Source organism: Pseudorasbora parva, chromosome 3, assembly GCF_024679245.1.
Source record: "Pseudorasbora parva isolate DD20220531a chromosome 3, ASM2467924v1, whole genome shotgun sequence".
In the NCBI taxonomy this organism is placed as follows: Eukaryota; Metazoa; Chordata; class Actinopteri; order Cypriniformes; family Gobionidae; genus Pseudorasbora; species Pseudorasbora parva.
Genome location: NC_090174.1, coordinates 1,131,787 through 1,149,142, shown reverse-complemented (window position 1 = coordinate 1,149,142; position 17,356 = coordinate 1,131,787). Strand labels below are relative to the sequence as shown.

Sequence of the window (17,356 nt, the reverse complement as noted above, 5' to 3'; positions counted from 1 at the left end):
TAGGTCTGGAGACTGGCTAGGCCATGCCAGAACCTTGATATGCTTCTTACAGAGCCACTCCTTGGTTATCCTGGCTGTGCTTCGGTTCATTGTCATGTTGGAAGACCCAGCCTCGACCCATCTTCAATGCTCTAACTGAGGGAAGGAGGTTGTTCCCTAAAATCTCTCAACACATGGCCCCAGTCATCCTCTCCTTAATATAGTGCAGTCGCCCTGTCCCATGTGCAGAAAAACACCCCCACAGCATGATGCTGCCACCCCCATGCTTCACAGTAGGGATGGTGTTCTTGGGATGGTACTCATTATTATTCTTCCTCCAAACATGTTTAGTGGATTTATGACCAAAAAGTTCGATTTTGGTCTCATTTGACCGCATGATTTTCTCCCATGACTCCTCTGGATCATCCAAATGGTCATTGGCAAACTTAAGACGGGCCTGGACATGTGCTGGTTTAAGCAGGGGAACCTTCAGTGCCATGCATGAATTCAAAACATGATGTCTTAGTGTATTACCAACAGTACCCTTGGAAACAGTGGTCCCAGCTCTTTTCAGGTCATTGGCCAGCTCCTCCCGTGTAGTTTGGGCTGATTTCTCACCTTTCTTAGGATCATTGAGACCCCACGAGGTGAGATCTTGCATGGAGCCCCAGTCCGAGGGAGACTGACAGTCACGTTTAGCTTCTTCCATTTTCTAATGATTGCTCCAACAGTGAACCTTTTTCACCAAGCTGCTTGGCAATTTCCCCGGAGCCCTTTCCAGCCTTGTGGAGGTGTATGATTTTGTCTCGTGTCTTTAGACAGCTCTTTGGTCTTGGCCATGTTAATAGTTGGATTCTTACTGATTGTATGGGGTGGACAGGTGTCTTTATGCCGCTAACAACCTCAAACATGTCCATCTAATTTAAGATTATAAATGAAATTGTCCCAATATATGTAATATATGTCCCAAATATAGCAGGCTTCATTCAGTGATTAAAAAAATATTAATATTAATTGAAGTTTGACAGCATATTGAGCGCTCCGAGTGAGCTGTGCCGTGCTAAACATGGAACGGTGAATAATCACAGCAGTGGAAGCAGTGCATTTATCCTTTATTCAGGCGATATCTCTTCAGTCAGTACAGTAGCCTACACTTCAGTAATGTTTCTGTTTAACGTTAAATAAAATGAGGCATGGTATGCTAACTGTATCTTACATAGCTTGCATATAACTATCTCACGGCTCAACAATTTTACCTCCTACAGACCAAAATCCAAAGTACTTCCAGATATGGGTTTTTAGATTATGGAGTTCTCTGCTGCGGTCGAGTTGGGCTCTGCACTTTCTGCCATCTTCCCTGCAGTGACAGTGCGACTCCTGTGACCTCTCCCTGAACCCCCATGCGCGCGATCACTCAAAAAAGCAGACAGCCACGCCTCTACTACCCTAGGCTACTAACGTGGCTTTTTATTTTATTTTATTAGAATATATTAATTTTCACTTTCGAAATTCGTTTTTTTAAAAACTATTCGAATTTAGAATATTCGTTGACAGCCCTACAGCAGACCCATAACGCGTCTCACTCACAGCAACAAGTGTGTTACTGAACGATTCAGCGTTTGAATTAATCGTTTGAATGAACGACTCAGTCTCTCGCTCATTTATGGCTCCTCCACACTGTGCGATTTTTCAAAATCCTTTGCGAATGTCCCTTGTCAGACTGTACGAACATGATCCCCGATGTAAGCCACGTCACTCTGTAAGATCTCAGTTGGCATTAATGTCAGACTGCACGATAGTTAAGGCGCGCTAAAAACGGACGCGCGCAAGAAAACTCACCCGGAGCTTTATATCATCAATGAATGACGCGTTGGGTGACAGTGAGCTGCATTACACGCGGGACTGAAATGCTGGCTACAAATAAATCTCTAGCTCTCGTTTTGGTCATAGTTTGTCTTGAAAAACGGAGATATTTGACGGTCGTCGTAGGAGAAGTCACACTGCAGGATTGTGTGCCAAATCTTCTGACACTGCCAGAATTTCGCCTGAGGTAAAATTTGATCGCAGCGCTCATTAATCGGCTGCTGGTGGACATGTCAAACTAACGACCAAAGACGTCAGATTTTAGCCTCGGATCTGAGGAATCTTTTAGGATTTGCTACATTTGTCTCAGACGACCAAATCGTGGCCAAAATCGCACAGTGTGCACCTGGCTTAAGACGGTCCCTGCTGCCACCTGCTGGAGGTTTAGTTTCATGTTTACACATACTTTCCAACATTTCTTTTTGTCACGTGTAATGAAGCTGGCTTAATAGTAGGGCTGTGCAATATATAGAAAATGCACATTGCAATATGCATATCACAACAGCATGCAATATCTGAATTATTTTAATAGGCTACTTCAACATTGTGAAAAGTGTATTTCTTTAAAAGCAAATATCTCCATTTGCTTTAAAAGTTGCAACTTTGCAGATGTTGTTTATGCTCAAACGGCAACATTACACACTTGCTAAAGTTAGAAGTGTTTTACCGCCCCTTTAATGATTATTTGAGATCATACACTCAAAACCCTTCAGATTATGTTATTTTCAGTAAAAGATGTCCAATATTTTGGGCCGTGACAGATAATTAAGCTCTGTTTATTGGTCCTACCTTACATTATGCATCTTTTGTCATAACATTTAAATTAATTTGATACAGCGCACTTATTGTTTAAATATGTCCCTAACAGTGACCCAATTCAACAGCAACACAAGTGTTTCACAATGCAATAAAACACAATAAATACATTATTTTTAAGCAATTACATATTAGTTCAAGACACCAGATATAAAGTGGGTTCATTTGTGCCAATTACAAACAACTAGCCCTAAAGCAAACCTTAATAATACTCTAAATACATGTTAATTAACGTTACTAAGGACAAAGGTACCAATCGTGTGTCAACACTAACACACAAAGCTTTCCATTTCCAACCTGATAGACGGCCTTCATCATCAGCAGCCAAACTCAGTCAACATGACAGTAAAACAGAAATGAAAAATACAAATCATAACAAAAACACACACACACAAAGAGCAAAACAATGATTACGAAACCAACGATTTATAAGCGAAATATCATGAAAGCGATATGTTGAGGCTAGACTAAATGAAGCAAACACACTTCTTAAATCCACTCTTTAAACCTGTTTAAGTGACACGGGAAAGGCGTTTTATTTACACACACACACACACACACTGAATCCCTCCGTTAGCTAAGAGTCGGTTAGCATGAGATGTAAACAGAAGCTCTCCAGCACACACAGCTCATTACACACACACAATCAACACGAATACACACTAGAGTATGTGACGAGTCTCATTAATAACGATTTTGAACACAATCTGAGAGATTTGAACAAAAATCCCCTCAGAGCTTTAGCAAGGCTAAGTTACGAAGATTAGCCGCGAGCCGCCTCTGAGGTAAATAATTCGACAAACGAGCGCCAAACCGGGACAGAATCTGGTGTTTAATTGAGATCGGTGAGTATAATTGAGTAATAAATGCGTTAATGAGCGTTTTGTGTGGACTTGTTGGTGTGTGAGGCGATTAAAAATGGCTGCTCCTCAGAACAAAGCGACACAAACACTCAGACATCCTGCGACAAACCGAGCCCAAACAGACACACAACCGCCCTGAGCGCGCGAATAACTCACCGAGTAAGCGTATGACTGTCACTTCAGATCACATATATCGATATATTTCCACCGGAGAGAAAAACTCGGCAGGATGGATGCAGATTTCTCTGTGTTTTTCTCAGTTCGCTTGTTGTCAGTTTTTCCCGGCCTGAGAGTGAAGCTGCTGCTGCTGCTGCTGCCGCCCAGAGCGGATATGACGTCACCACAGAGCCACAGCGACGCCTACAGGCCGCTGCACGACCCAGATCATAGTATTAAAATGGACAGTTCTTGCTTTTATTGATGGCATTTATTGGTGCACATCATTATTGTTTTAATGACTATTTAATGAAGTTGATGATCTATCCCCTATATAGAGCACTGTCTGATCGTTCCCTATCCCCTATATAGAGCACTGTCTGATCGTTCCCTATCCCCTATATAGTGCACTGTCTGATCGTTCTCTATCCCCTATATAGTGCACTGTCTGATCGTTCTCTATCCCCTATATAGTGCACTGTCTGATCGTTCCCTATCCCCTATATAGTGCACTGTCTGATTGTTCCCTATCCCCTATATAGAGCACTGTCTGATCGTTCCCTATCCCCTATATAGAGCACTGTCTGATCATTCCCTATCGCCTATATAGAGCACTGTCTGATCGTTCCCTCTCCCCTATATAGTGCACTGTCTGATCGTTCCCTATCCCCTATATAGTGCACTGTCTGATCGTTCTCTATCCCCTATATAGTGCACTGTCTGATCGTTCCCTATCGCCTATATAGAGCACTGTCTGATCGTTCCCTCTCCCCTATATAGTGCACTGTCTGATCATTCCCTATCCCCTATATAGAGCACTGTCTGATCGTTCCCTATTCCCTATATAGAGCACTGTCTGATTGTTCCCTATCCCCTATATAGTGCACTGTCTGATCGTTCCCTATCCCCTATATAGTGCACTGTCTGATCGTTCTCTACCCCCTATATAGTGCACTGTCTGATCGTTCTCTATCCCCTATATAGAGCACTGTCTGATCGTTCCCTATCCCCTATATAGAGCACTGTCTGATCGTTCCCTATTCCCTATATAGAGCACTGTCTGATTGTTCCCTATCCCCTATATAGAGCACTGTCTGATCGTTCTCTATCCCCTATATAGAGCACTGTCTGATTGTTCCCTATTCCCTATATAGAGCACTGTCTGATCGTTCTCTATCCCCTATATAGAGCACTGTCTGATCGTTCCCTATCCCCTATATAGAGCACTGTCTGATCGTTCCCTATTCCCTATATAGAGCACTGTCTGATTGTTCCCTATCCCCTATATAGTGCACTGTCTGATCGTTCCCTATCCCCTATATAGTGCACTGTCTGATCGTTCTCTATCCCCTATATAGTGCACTGTCTGATCGTTCCCTATCCCCTATATAGAGCACTGTCTGATTGTTCCCTATCGCCTATATAGAGCACTGTCTGATCGTTCCCTCTCCCCTATATAGTGCACTGTCTGATCATTCCCTATCCCCTATATAGAGCACTGTCTGATCGTTCCCTATTCCCTATATAGAGCACTGTCTGATTGTTCCCTATCCCCTATATAGTGCACTGTCTGATCGTTCCCTATCCCCTATATAGTGCACTGTCTGATCGTTCTCTATCCCCTATATAGTGCACTGTCTGATCGTTCTCTATCCCCTATATAGTGCACTGTCTGATCGTTCCCTATCCCCTATATAGTGCACTGTCTGATCATTCCCTATCCCCTATATAGTGCACTGTCTGATCGTTCCCTATCCCCTATATAGTGCACTGTCTGATCGTTCTCTATCCCCTATATAGTGCACTGTCTGATTGTTCCCTATCCCCTATATAGAGCACTGTCTGATCGTTCCCTATCCCCTATATAGGGCACAGTCTGATCGTTCCCTATCCCCTATATAGTGCACTGTCTGATCGTTCTCTATCCCCTATATAGTGCACTGTCTGATCGTTCTCTATCCCCTATATAGTGCACTGTCTGATCGTTCTCTATCCCCTATATAGTGCACTGTCTGATCGTTCCCTATCCCCTATATAGTGCACTGTCTGATTGTTCCCTATCCCCTATATAGAGCACTGTCTGATTGTTCCCTATTCCCTATATAGAGCACTGTCTGATTGTTCCCTATCCCCTATATAGTGCACTGTCTGATTGTTCCCTATCCCCTATATAGAGCACTGTCTGATTGTTCCCTATCCCCTATATAGTACACTGTCTGATTGTTCCCTATCCCCTATATAGAGCACTGTCTGATTGTTCCCCATCCCCTATACAGTGCACTGTCTGATCGTTCCCTATCCCCTATATAGAGCACTGTCTGATCGTTCCCTATTCCCTATATAGTACACTGTCTGATTGTTCCCTATCCCCTATATAGTGCACTGTCTGATCGTTCCCTATCCCCTATATAGTGCACTGTCTGATCGTTCCCTATCCCCTATATAGGGCACCGTCTGATCGTTCCCTATCCCCTATATAGTGCACTGTCTGATCGTTCCCTATCCCCTATATAGGGCACAGCCTGATCGTTCCCTATCCCCTATATAGTGCACTGTCTGATTGTTCCCTATCCCCTATATAGTGCACTGTCTGATTGTTCCCTATCCCCTATATAGTGCACTGTCTGATCGTTCGCTATCCCCTATATAGTGCACTGTCTGATTGTTCCCTATCCCCTATATAGGGCACAGTCTGATCGTTCCCTATCCCCTATATAGAGCACTGTCTGATCGTTCCCTATCCCCTATATAGGGCACAGTCTGATCGTTCCCTCTCCCCTATATAGAGCACCGTCTGATCGTTCCCTATCCCTTATATAGTGCACTGTCTGATCGTTCCCTATCCCCTTTATAGTGCACTGTCTGATCGTTCCCTATCCCCTATATAGTGCACTGTCTGATCGTTCCCTATCCCCTATATAGAGCACTGTCTGATCGTTCCCTATCCCCTATATAGTGCACTGTCTGATCGTTCCCTATCACCTATATAGGGCACAGTCTGATCGTTCCCTGTCCCCTATATAGTGCACTGTCTGATCGGTCCCTATCCCCTATATAGGGCACAGTCTGATCGTTCCCTATCCCCTATATAGTGCACTGTCTGATCGTTCCCTATCCCCTATATAGAGCACTGTCTGATTGTTCCCTATCGCCTATATAGAGCACTGTCTGATCGTTCCCTCTCCCCTATATAGTGCACTGTCTGATCATTCCCTATCCCCTATATAGAGCACTGTCTGATCGTTCCCTATTCCCTATATAGAGCACTGTCTGATTGTTCCCTATCCCCTATATAGTGCACTGTCTGATCGTTCCCTATCCCCTATATAGTGCACTGTCTGATCGTTCTCTATCCCCTATATAGTGCACTGTCTGATCGTTCTCTATCCCCTATATAGTGCACTGTCTGATCGTTCCCTATCCCCTATATAGTGCACTGTCTGATCATTCCCTATCCCCTATATAGTGCACTGTCTGATCGTTCCCTATCCCCTATATAGTGCACTGTCTGATCGTTCTCTATCCCCTATATAGTGCACTGTCTGATTGTTCCCTATCCCCTATATAGTGCACTGTCTGATCGTTCCCTATCCCCTATATAGTGCACTGTCTGATCGTTCTCTATCCCCTATATAGTGCACTGTCTGATTGTTCCCTATCCCCTATATAGAGCACTGTCTGATCGTTCCCTATCCCCTATATAGGGCACAGTCTGATCGTTCCCTATCCCCTATATAGTGCACTGTCTGATCGTTCTCTATCCCCTATATAGTGCACTGTCTGATCGTTCTCTATCCCCTATATAGTGCACTGTCTGATCGTTCTCTATCCCCTATATAGTGCACTGTCTGATCGTTCCCTATCCCCTATATAGTGCACTGTCTGATTGTTCCCTATCCCCTATATAGAGCACTGTCTGATTGTTCCCTATTCCCTATATAGAGCACTGTCTGATTGTTCCCTATCCCCTATATAGTGCACTGTCTGATTGTTCCCTATCCCCTATATAGAGCACTGTCTGATTGTTCCCTATCCCCTATATAGTACACTGTCTGATTGTTCCCTATCCCCTATATAGAGCACTGTCTGATTGTTCCCCATCCCCTATACAGTGCACTGTCTGATCGTTCCCTATCCCCTATATAGAGCACTGTCTGATCGTTCCCTATTCCCTATATAGTACACTGTCTGATTGTTCCCTATCCCCTATATAGTGCACTGTCTGATCGTTCCCTATCCCCTATATAGTGCACTGTCTGATCGTTCCCTATCCCCTATATAGGGCACCGTCTGATCGTTCCCTATCCCCTATATAGTGCACTGTCTGATCGTTCCCTATCCCCTATATAGGGCACAGCCTGATCGTTCCCTATCCCCTATATAGTGCACTGTCTGATTGTTCCCTATCCCCTATATAGTGCACTGTCTGATTGTTCCCTATCCCCTATATAGTGCACTGTCTGATCGTTCGCTATCCCCTATATAGTGCACTGTCTGATTGTTCCCTATCCCCTATATAGGGCACAGTCTGATCGTTCCCTATCCCCTACATAGAGCACTGTCTGATCGTTCCCTATCCCCTATATAGGGCACAGTCTGATCGTTCCCTCTCCCCTATATAGAGCACCGTCTGATCGTTCCCTATCCCCTATATAGTGCACTGTCTGATCGTTCCCTATCCCCTTTATAGTGCACTGTCTGATCGTTCCCTATCCCCTATATAGTGCACTGTCTGATCGTTCCCTATCCCCTATATAGAGCACTGTCTGATCGTTCCCTATCCCCTATATAGTGCACTGTCTGATCGTTCCCTATCACCTATATAGGGCACAGTCTGATCGTTCCCTGTCCCCTATATAGTGCACTGTCTGATCGGTCCCTATCCCCTATATAGGGCACAGTCTGATCGTTCCCTATCCCCTATATAGAGCACTGTCTGATCGTTCCCTATCCCCTATATAGGGCACCGTCTGATCGTTCCCTATCCCCTATATAGTGCACTGTCTGATCGTTCCCTATCCCCTATATAGGGCACAGTCTGATCGTTCCCTATCCCCTATATAGAGCACTGTCTGATCGTTCCCTATCCCCTATATAGGGCACAGTCTGATCGTTCCCTCTCCCCTATATAGAGCACCGTCTGATCGTTCCCTATCCCCTATATAGTGCACTGTCTGATCGTTCCCTATCCCCTATATAGTGCACTGTCTGATTGTTCCCTATCCCCTATATAGTGCACTGTCTGATTGTTCCCTATCCCCTATATAGTGCACTGTCTGATCGTTCGCTATCCCCTATATAGTGCACTGTCTGATTGTTCCCTATCCCCTATATAGGGCACAGTCTGATCGTTCCCTATCCCCTATATAGAGCACTGTCTGATCGTTCCCTATCCCCTATATAGGGCACAGCCTGATCGTTCCCTCTCCCCTATATAGAGCACCGTCTGATCGTTCCCTATCCCCTATATAGTGCACTGTCTGATCGTTCCCTATCCCCTATATAGTGCACTGTCTGATTGTTCCCTATCCCCTATATAGTGCACTGTCTGATCGTTCGCTATCCCCTATATAGGGCACAGTCTGATCGTTCCCTATCCCCTATATAGTGCACTGTCTGATCGTTCCCTATCCCCTATATAGTGCACTGTCTGATCGTTCCCTATCCCCTATATAGAGCACTGTCTGATCGTTCCCTATCCCCTATATAGTGCACTGTCTGATCGTTCCCTATCCCCTATATAGTGCACTGTCTGATCGTTCCCTATCCCCTATATAGAGCACTGTCTGATCGTTCCCTATCCCCTATATAGTGCACTGTCTGATCGTTCCCTATCCCCTATATAGAGCACTGTCTGATCGTTCCCTATCCCCTATATAGTGCACTGTCTGATCGTTCCCTATCCCCTATATAGAGCACTGTCTGATCGTTCCCTATCCCCTATATAGTGCACTGTCTGATCGTTCCCTATCCCCTATATAGAGCACTGTCTGATCGTTCCCTATCCCCTATATAGAGCACTGTCTGATCGTTCCCTATCCCCTATATAGAGCACTGTCTGATCGTTCCCTATCCCCTATATAGTGCACTGTCTGATCGTTCCCTATCCCCTATATAGAGCACTGTCTGATCGTTCCCTATCCCTTATATAGAGCACTGTCTGATCGTTCCCTATCCCCTATATAGCGCACTGTCTGATCGTTCCCTATCCCCTATATAGTGCACTGTCTGATCGTTCCCTATCCCCTATATAGTGCACTGTCTGATCGTTCCCTATCCCCTATATAGAGCACTGTCTGATCGTTCCCCATCCCCTATATAGAGCACTGTCTGATCGTTCCCTATCCCCTATATAGAGCACTGTCTGATCGTTCCCTATCGCCTATATAGTGCACTGTCTTATTGTTCCCTATCCCGTATATAGAGCACTGTCTGATCGTTCCCTATCCCCTATATAGAGCACTGTCTGATCGTTCCTATCCCCTATATAGTGCACTGTCTGATCGTTCCCTATCCCCTGTATGGAGCACTGTCTGATCGTTCCCTATCCCCTATATAGAGCACTGTCTGATCGTTCCCTATCCCCTATATAGTGCACTGTCTGATCGTTCCCTATCCCCTATATAGAGCACTGTCTGATCTTTCCCTATCCCCTATATAGTGCACTGTCTTATTGTTCCCTATCCCCTATATAGAGCACTGTCTGATCGTTTCCTATCCCCTATATAGTGCACTGTCTGATCGTTCCCTATCCCCTATATAGAGCACTGTCTGATCGTTCCCTATCCCCTATATAGAGCACTGTCTGATCGTTCCCTATCCCTTATATAGAGCACTGTCTGATCGTTCCCTATCCCTTATATAGTGCACTGTCTGATCGTTCCCTATCCCCTATATAGAGCACTGTCTGATCGTTCCCTATCCCCTATATAGAGCACTGTCTGATCGTTCCCTATCCCCTATATAGTGCACAGTCTGATCGTTCCCTATCCCCTATATAGAGCACTGTCTGATCGTTTCCTATCCCCTATATAGAGCACTGTCTGATCGTTCCCTATCCCCTATATAGTGCACAGTCTGATCGTTCCCTATCCCCTATATAGAGCACTGTCTGATCGTTCCCTATCCCCTATATAGTGCACAGTCTGATCGTTCCCTATCCCCTATATAGAGCACTGTCTGATCGTTCCCTATCCCCTATATAGAGCACTGTCTGATCGTTCCCTATCCCCTATATAGAGCACTGTCTGATCGTTCCCTATCCCCTATATAGAGCACTGTCTGATCGTTCCCTATCCCCTATATAGTGCACAGTCTGATCGTTCCCTATCCCCTATATAGAGCACTGTCTGATCGTTCCCTATCCCCTATATAGAGCACTGTCTGATCGTTCCCTATCCCCTATATAGAGCACTGTCTGATCGTTCCCTATCCCCTATATAGTGCACAGTCTGATCGTTCCCTATCCCCTATATAGAGCACTGTCTGATCGTTCCCTATCCCCTATATAGAGCCCTGTCTGATCATTCCCTATCCCCTATATAGAGCACTGTCTGATCGTTCCCTATCCCCTATATAGAGCACTGTCTGATCGTTCCCTATCCCCTATATAGAGCACTGTCTGATCGTTCCCTATCCCCTATATAGGGCACAGTCTGATCGTTTTTTTTCTCTATCTTTGAAACCTGTGTTTTTGTACTGTTGTTTATAATTTCGATAATAGTACATTTTAAAAAATGGATAAAAAAAGAGAAGAGATGCAATGCCATCTGTGTATTTTTGCAATCATAATAAAAAAGGCAGGGGAGGTTATTTTGATTCAAGATTGACGCACATAAATTAAAACTATAAAAATGTGCAAGTGTAAATCATTAAAGGGTTAGTTTACCCAAAAAATGAAATCGATCGATGATTCGGATCGCCAATGTCTCGTGATTTCAGCAGTTTGACTCGCGATCTGAATCATGAATCGATTCGCTGATTCATAACCGTTTGAATCTTTATTTGAGGATTGAACACAAACGCGGAAGAGAAGCCAATGCTGAATAAAGTCGTAGTTTTTGTTATTTTTGGACCCAAATGTATTTTGGATGCTTCAAGAGACTCTAATTAACCCACTGATGTCTCATATGGACTACTGTGATGATGTTTTTATTCCCTTTCTGGACATGGACAGTATAGTGTGCATACACTTGCATACGCTCTCGGACTAAATATAAAATATCTTAAACTGTGTGTGAAGATGAGCGGAGGTCTTACGGGTGTGGAGCAACATTAGGGGGAGGAGTTAATGACAGACATTTCATTTTTGGCTGAACTAACCCTTTAATTATAAATCCTTTTATTATAATAAGAAGTGTCGATGCTGTTGGGTGTAGTTCAGGCGCTGGCCTGCGGGTGGCGCTGTTGGAATCAGTGAATCTCTGCTCCGTGTAAACACTAACAGCGTCAGCGGATCTGTGTCGAAGTGCGCACTCACACACATACACACACACACACCCAGACAGCATGGCAGAGAGCGACTGGGACACGGTGACCGTGCTGAGGAAGAAAGGTCCGTCCGCCTCTCAGTCCAAGTCCAGGCAGGTGAGTCCGGTCAGAGTTCGGCTAAAGCTCGGCTTATGTTCGATCTGGAACATTCCCGTCTGATGATGAGCCAGAACAAGCGTGACACACACACACACACACACACACACACACACACACCTCACTTCCATGTTGTTTCGGCACACAGAGACAGTGTCTGGAATGTGTAGAATGACAATAAATCACTAATGATACGTTAATATATTGATATTATGATTGTTTAACTCAATACTTTCTATAAAACTAAGTCTTCTTTGAAACAATCGCTACCGTGTTGTAAAAAGTGCGTTACACCAAAACATCGGATTTGCATCGAAAACAAATGACAATAACTAAAAATATGAATGTGTTGAGTAATGAAAGATGAATGTGTTGTGTGTGATTGATGCTTTAGGCGGTCGCTGCTGCTCAGAGGAGAGGAGAAGAAGTGGAGACCACCAAAAAATGTAAAATAATAATAATACTTTTATGCATGTTGCAGTTTGTTGGTAGATTTACTGGAGTGTGTTTGACAACAACCACTAAAGGAACTTTGACCTTTAACCTCACATCATCATCATCATCATCATCTACAGTAAAACTGCCTCAATAACGTCTCATTAATCATCTTTATCTGATTATATTAGTATGCTTACGTTTTTAATTCATTTCGGACACTTATTTGACAGCTAACCCTCTCGTGTCTGTCATTTTTAAATGTAATTTATATTAAATGAACGTATTATATTTGAGTTCGATAATGTTTCTGATTTAATATTTAGTTTAATGCCGCTTTGTGCAGCAGATGTACTCCATTTATTACCACTTTTTGGAGCATAGAGATGAAAATGAAGTCATAAATCTTGAATGACACTTTTCAAGTTGTTCTATGAAAAATGCACAAAAATACAAATAACATTTTTTATATGATGCACAGGGGAGAGTGGGGTAAGTTGAGCCACACTGCAAAAAAAAAAAATGCTTTTCTTATTTTGTATTATTTTTCTTGTTTTCCAGTCCAAATATCTAAAAATTCTGAAAGCAAGATGCATTTACTAGAAGAGTAAAATTACATAAGATATTTGTTGTGGTTTTCTGGAGAAAAATATTAACATGAAGTGAGTTTTTGCTTAAAACAGGCAAAATGATCTTATTTCTGATTGGGAACAAGAAACAAGATTATTTTTCTCACCCCATTGGCAGATTATTTATCTCATTTTAAGCAGAAACTCTCTTCATTTAGAGTTATTTTCCCCAAAACAAGACAATAATTTGTACTTGTCTAGTAAATGTTTCTTAATGTAAGAATTATTCGATATTTTGACTAGAAACACGACCAAAGTACTAAGAAAAGCGTGTTAAAAACCATGCAAATCATTTCGCTAAATTGGTTAGCTAGCTAGTTTAGTCCAAAAATGCCAGCTACGGGGCAAAGTGAGCCAGATATTGTGGGGTAAATTAAGCCAGCGTTTTTAAATGACCCCACCGTAACGCACTAGTTGAATGATTTGGTGGCTTGTGCCGATCTCAGGGTCGGCGGGGCAGAATAAGCAGCATCTGGTGACCAAGAATACGGCCAAACTGGACCATGAGACGGAGGAGCTCCATCACCAGCGAGTGTCTCTGGAAGTGGGAAAAGTCATCCAGAAAGCTCGACAGGACCAGGGCCTGACGCAGAAAGATCTGGCCACTGTAAGCCCCGTGTCTGTCTCAGCTCGTGTGTGTGTGTGTGTGTGTGTGTGTTACAGATCCTCGTGTTTATCAGAAATATCTCGCTCTGTGTTTCCACCAGAAAATCAGTGAGAAGCCTCAGGTCATCGCAGACTATGAATGTGGGAAGGCCATCCCTAATAATCAAGTCATGGGCAAAATCGAGAGAGTCTTGGGTAAGCAGATCCTCCATCGTGTGTGTTGAGCAGTGTGTGTGTGTTTAGAGGTGGACTGGATCAAAAATACATTTGCTGTATCGATTTGTTGTACGAATGCCATCCTGATGCGCTAATCTGATGCACTGCAAAAAATGCTCTTCTTACTTATTTTTGTCTTGTTTCTAGTCTAAATATCTAACAATTCTTAAATCAAGATGCATTTACATTAGAAACAAGACAAAAATAAGTAAGAAGAGCATTTTTGGCAGTGCTATTGAAAAAAAATCATCCACTGATTTTCAAAGCTGCGACAGAAACGTCTTTCGAGGACCTGGACAGAAATGTAGTGGAGTAAACAGTACAACATTTGCCTTTCAAATGTAGTGAAGATAAAGTCCGGAGTTTCCCGAAATGCCGTTCCTGATTGTCTCACAATTGCGACATGAACGGGAGGCAACATGGACCAGCAAGTAGTAAAAAAAAGAATTTATTAAATAATCAACGTAAGAACAGAGGAAATAACAAAATGGCAGCCGCTCAGCCAAAGTGCAGTCACATCCTAGTCCCCTTTCCAATCCTAGAGCAGTAGTTCTTCTACACCTGGGAAACGAGCTTCAGGTGGAACAACCACACCCCCACTCGACAGCACACCTGCAAACAAAACAACACACAAACACAACACAGGACCAGCAATACCTGCGCCTCTAACATCCACCTTTCGTCCGTGACAGGTCTGAAGCTCCGCGGTAAAGAGATCGGGCAGCCATTGGAGGCCAAACCCAAGAAGAAGTGAAGACGAAGCCTCGGCGAATCCGGCTCGGTGCCGCTGAAGGCTCTGAGAGCGTTCGGATGCAGAGGAGCGCTTCGGCCTGAGGTCGAGCTCTCGTGTCGACGGCCGATCGGAGAACCGGTTATAATCATTTAAGAGCACGTTACTCCGGTTCTGCTCCAGTGTGGCCTTGATCTGATGTTCATGTCGTAAAGCTTGAATAAAATCTGACACTTTTGCAGCCATGTCATCATTCAGTCCTGTCTTCTTAAAGGGATAGTTCAGCCAAAAATGAACCAGTGATGTTTATCAGGGCGTCTGAGATGTAGGTGTGTTTGTTTCTTCAGGAGAACACACATGAAGATGTTTAACTCAGCCGTTGCTCGTATAATGCATGTCAATGGGGTGTGTTTCTATGAGAGTAAAAACACACAGACATACGAATCCATATTAAACCCTGAGGCTCGTGGAGACACACTGATGTCTGAAGACACGAAACGATCGCTTTCTGCCAGAAACACAACAGTATTTGTGTTATTTTATACCTCATATCAGACGAATCTCATCTAGTGTTCCCATCGCCATTACTTCCAGTCATTTTTTCCACTGCAAATAATCCTCTTTCGGATCGTTTCGGATCGTTTCCGATCGTTTCGTGTCTTCAGACATCAGTGTGTCTCCACGAGCCTCAGGGTTTAATATGGATTCGTATGTCTGTGTGTTTTTACTCTCATAGAAACACACCCCATTGACATGCATTATACGAGCAACGGCTGAGTTAAACATCTTCATGTGTGTTCTCCTGAAGAAACCATAGACTGTAAAAAAATATGGACGTAGTGTCCGTGACGTCACCCATAGGATTCTGATAAGCCGTTCTGAAGCGTAAAGTAGAGATGAGCTGAGCGTTGCCATCTTGTGAGCGAGTCAACGCGTGTCACTCCCGGATAACAGAAAATGGGCAAAAAGGCGGGATGTGCGCGGAGCTGAGGTGACGCAATAACTATAGACGGCGGATAAATGGCTATCCACCTGTAACCACGCCCTTAATTATGCAGAACCTTAAGGCTTTATATAACGGAAACGAATGAGTTATAAAAAAATTCACCCCCCTCAGAGTTGTCATGAAGATCAAAATTAGCCTTATAAGCCAAAACCACAATTTGTACCAGGCTGTAAACATGTTTTATTCTGCTTTAAAGTTGAGAATTTTAACATGGGGCTCAATGAGATTCTGCTCCTTCTGGAGCCTGTCCCTAGGGGCCAGTTGAGGAATTACAGTTTACATTACTTCCCTATTGGCTTCAAGAGAGATCGCGGGAGGTTGCCGCTTGGAAGAAACACACACACCTATGATGCCCTGGGGGTCAGCAGATCAACATCAGGATCATTTTGGGGGAACTATCACTTTAAGCAACGATACAATTTTTGAAAATAGGCTCATTAATTCCCCTAGAGTTTGAGTTTTACCGTTTTCAGATTCATTCATCCGATCTCTGTATCTGGCGGTAGCACTTTTAGCATAGCTTAGCATAGATCATTGAATCGGATTAGACCGTTAGCATCCCGCTCAAAAAATGGCCAAAGAGTTTCCATATTTTTCCTACTTAAAACTTGACTCTTCTGTAGTTACATCGTGTACTAAGACCGACGGAAAATGAAAAGTTGTGTTTTTTTTAGACCGATATGGCTAGGAACTATACTCTCCATCCTGCGTAATAATCACGGAGCATGAGTTCAGCGGCGTAGTGACATTATAAGCGCCTGATAATAGTCCCCAGCTAGGTAATGGTACTGAGGCTGAAATCGCCCCTATACCCCAAACAGGGCACTATATGAGGGAACAGCAATTTGTTTTCAGCAAAAACTCAATTCCTTTAGATTTGATTTTCAACAAAACAAGAAAAAATATCTTGTTGTTTTACTTATAGAGAAATACATCTTGATTTAATAATTGTTAGATATTTAGACTAGAAACAGGACAAAATGACTGAGTAAGAAGAGCTTTTTTGCAGTGTAACGGTCTAATCCGATTCAATGATCTATGCTAAGCTATGCTAAAAGTGCTAGCGCCAAACCCGGAGATCGGCTGAAGGGATTCGAAACCAGTAAAACTCAAACTCTAGGGGAAGTAATGAGCCTATATTCAGAAATATTGGCGTTTTTCTTTAACACAACACGTTAGTCTCATTGGACTAAATCAGCCATATTTGTAGTTTTCTGAATGGTTTAGACATAAACACATCTGTGATCATTTACCAAAACTGTGATTCAAAAAGATCCACAACTTTTAATGAGTGTTCAAAGTTTCCAGTGTATTAAAATCACAAGAGTACACACACACACACACACACACACACACACAATAGTCTTCTGGGAGAGGTGTAGAAAAATACAAAAACTACAAGGAGTAGACGACAGCGAATCACGAGCACACATTCAGAACGTCACCGCAGAGGATCATGGGAGAAAACATT

The 17,356-nt window shown here is 43.4% G+C and overlaps 2 protein-coding genes across 4 annotated transcripts in view; one reads left to right on the top strand and one right to left on the bottom strand.

The window, feature by feature from the left end:
- The window catches only part of prrc2b (proline-rich coiled-coil 2B), a 56,221-nt gene extending 52,359 nt beyond the window's left edge, over window positions 1–3,862 (bottom strand). For all 3 annotated transcript variants that reach the window (XM_067437527.1, XM_067437528.1, XM_067437529.1), the window contains exon 1: window positions 3,678–3,862. The gene's annotated coding sequence lies outside the window, so the exon portion shown is untranslated. The remainder of the gene's footprint in view (window positions 1–3,677) is intronic.
- Window positions 3,863–12,107: 8,245 nt separating this feature from the next.
- On the top strand, window positions 12,108–15,120 carry LOC137071684 (endothelial differentiation-related factor 1 homolog). The gene is made up of 5 exons (XM_067439868.1): window positions 12,108–12,263; window positions 12,658–12,709; window positions 13,774–13,934; window positions 14,035–14,128; window positions 14,842–15,120. Exons 1-5 carry the CDS (start codon window positions 12,186–12,188, stop codon window positions 14,901–14,903), a joined length of 447 nt encoding a protein of 148 aa, XP_067295969.1. The 5' UTR covers window positions 12,108–12,185; the 3' UTR covers window positions 14,904–15,120.
- Window positions 15,121–17,356: the final 2,236 nt, after the last annotated feature.

Coding starts and splice junctions, on each gene's coding strand:
- LOC137071684 (XM_067439868.1), top strand. CDS start 12,186: ATGGCAGAGAGCGACTGGGACACGGTGACCGTGCTGAGGAAGAAAGGT. Junction 13,935..14,034: donor CGCAGAAAGATCTGGCCACT/GTAAGCCCCGTG, acceptor TGTTTCCACCAG/AAAATCAGTGAGAAGCCTCA. Junction 14,129..14,841: donor CAAAATCGAGAGAGTCTTGG/GTAAGCAGATCC, acceptor CGTCCGTGACAG/GTCTGAAGCTCCGCGGTAAA.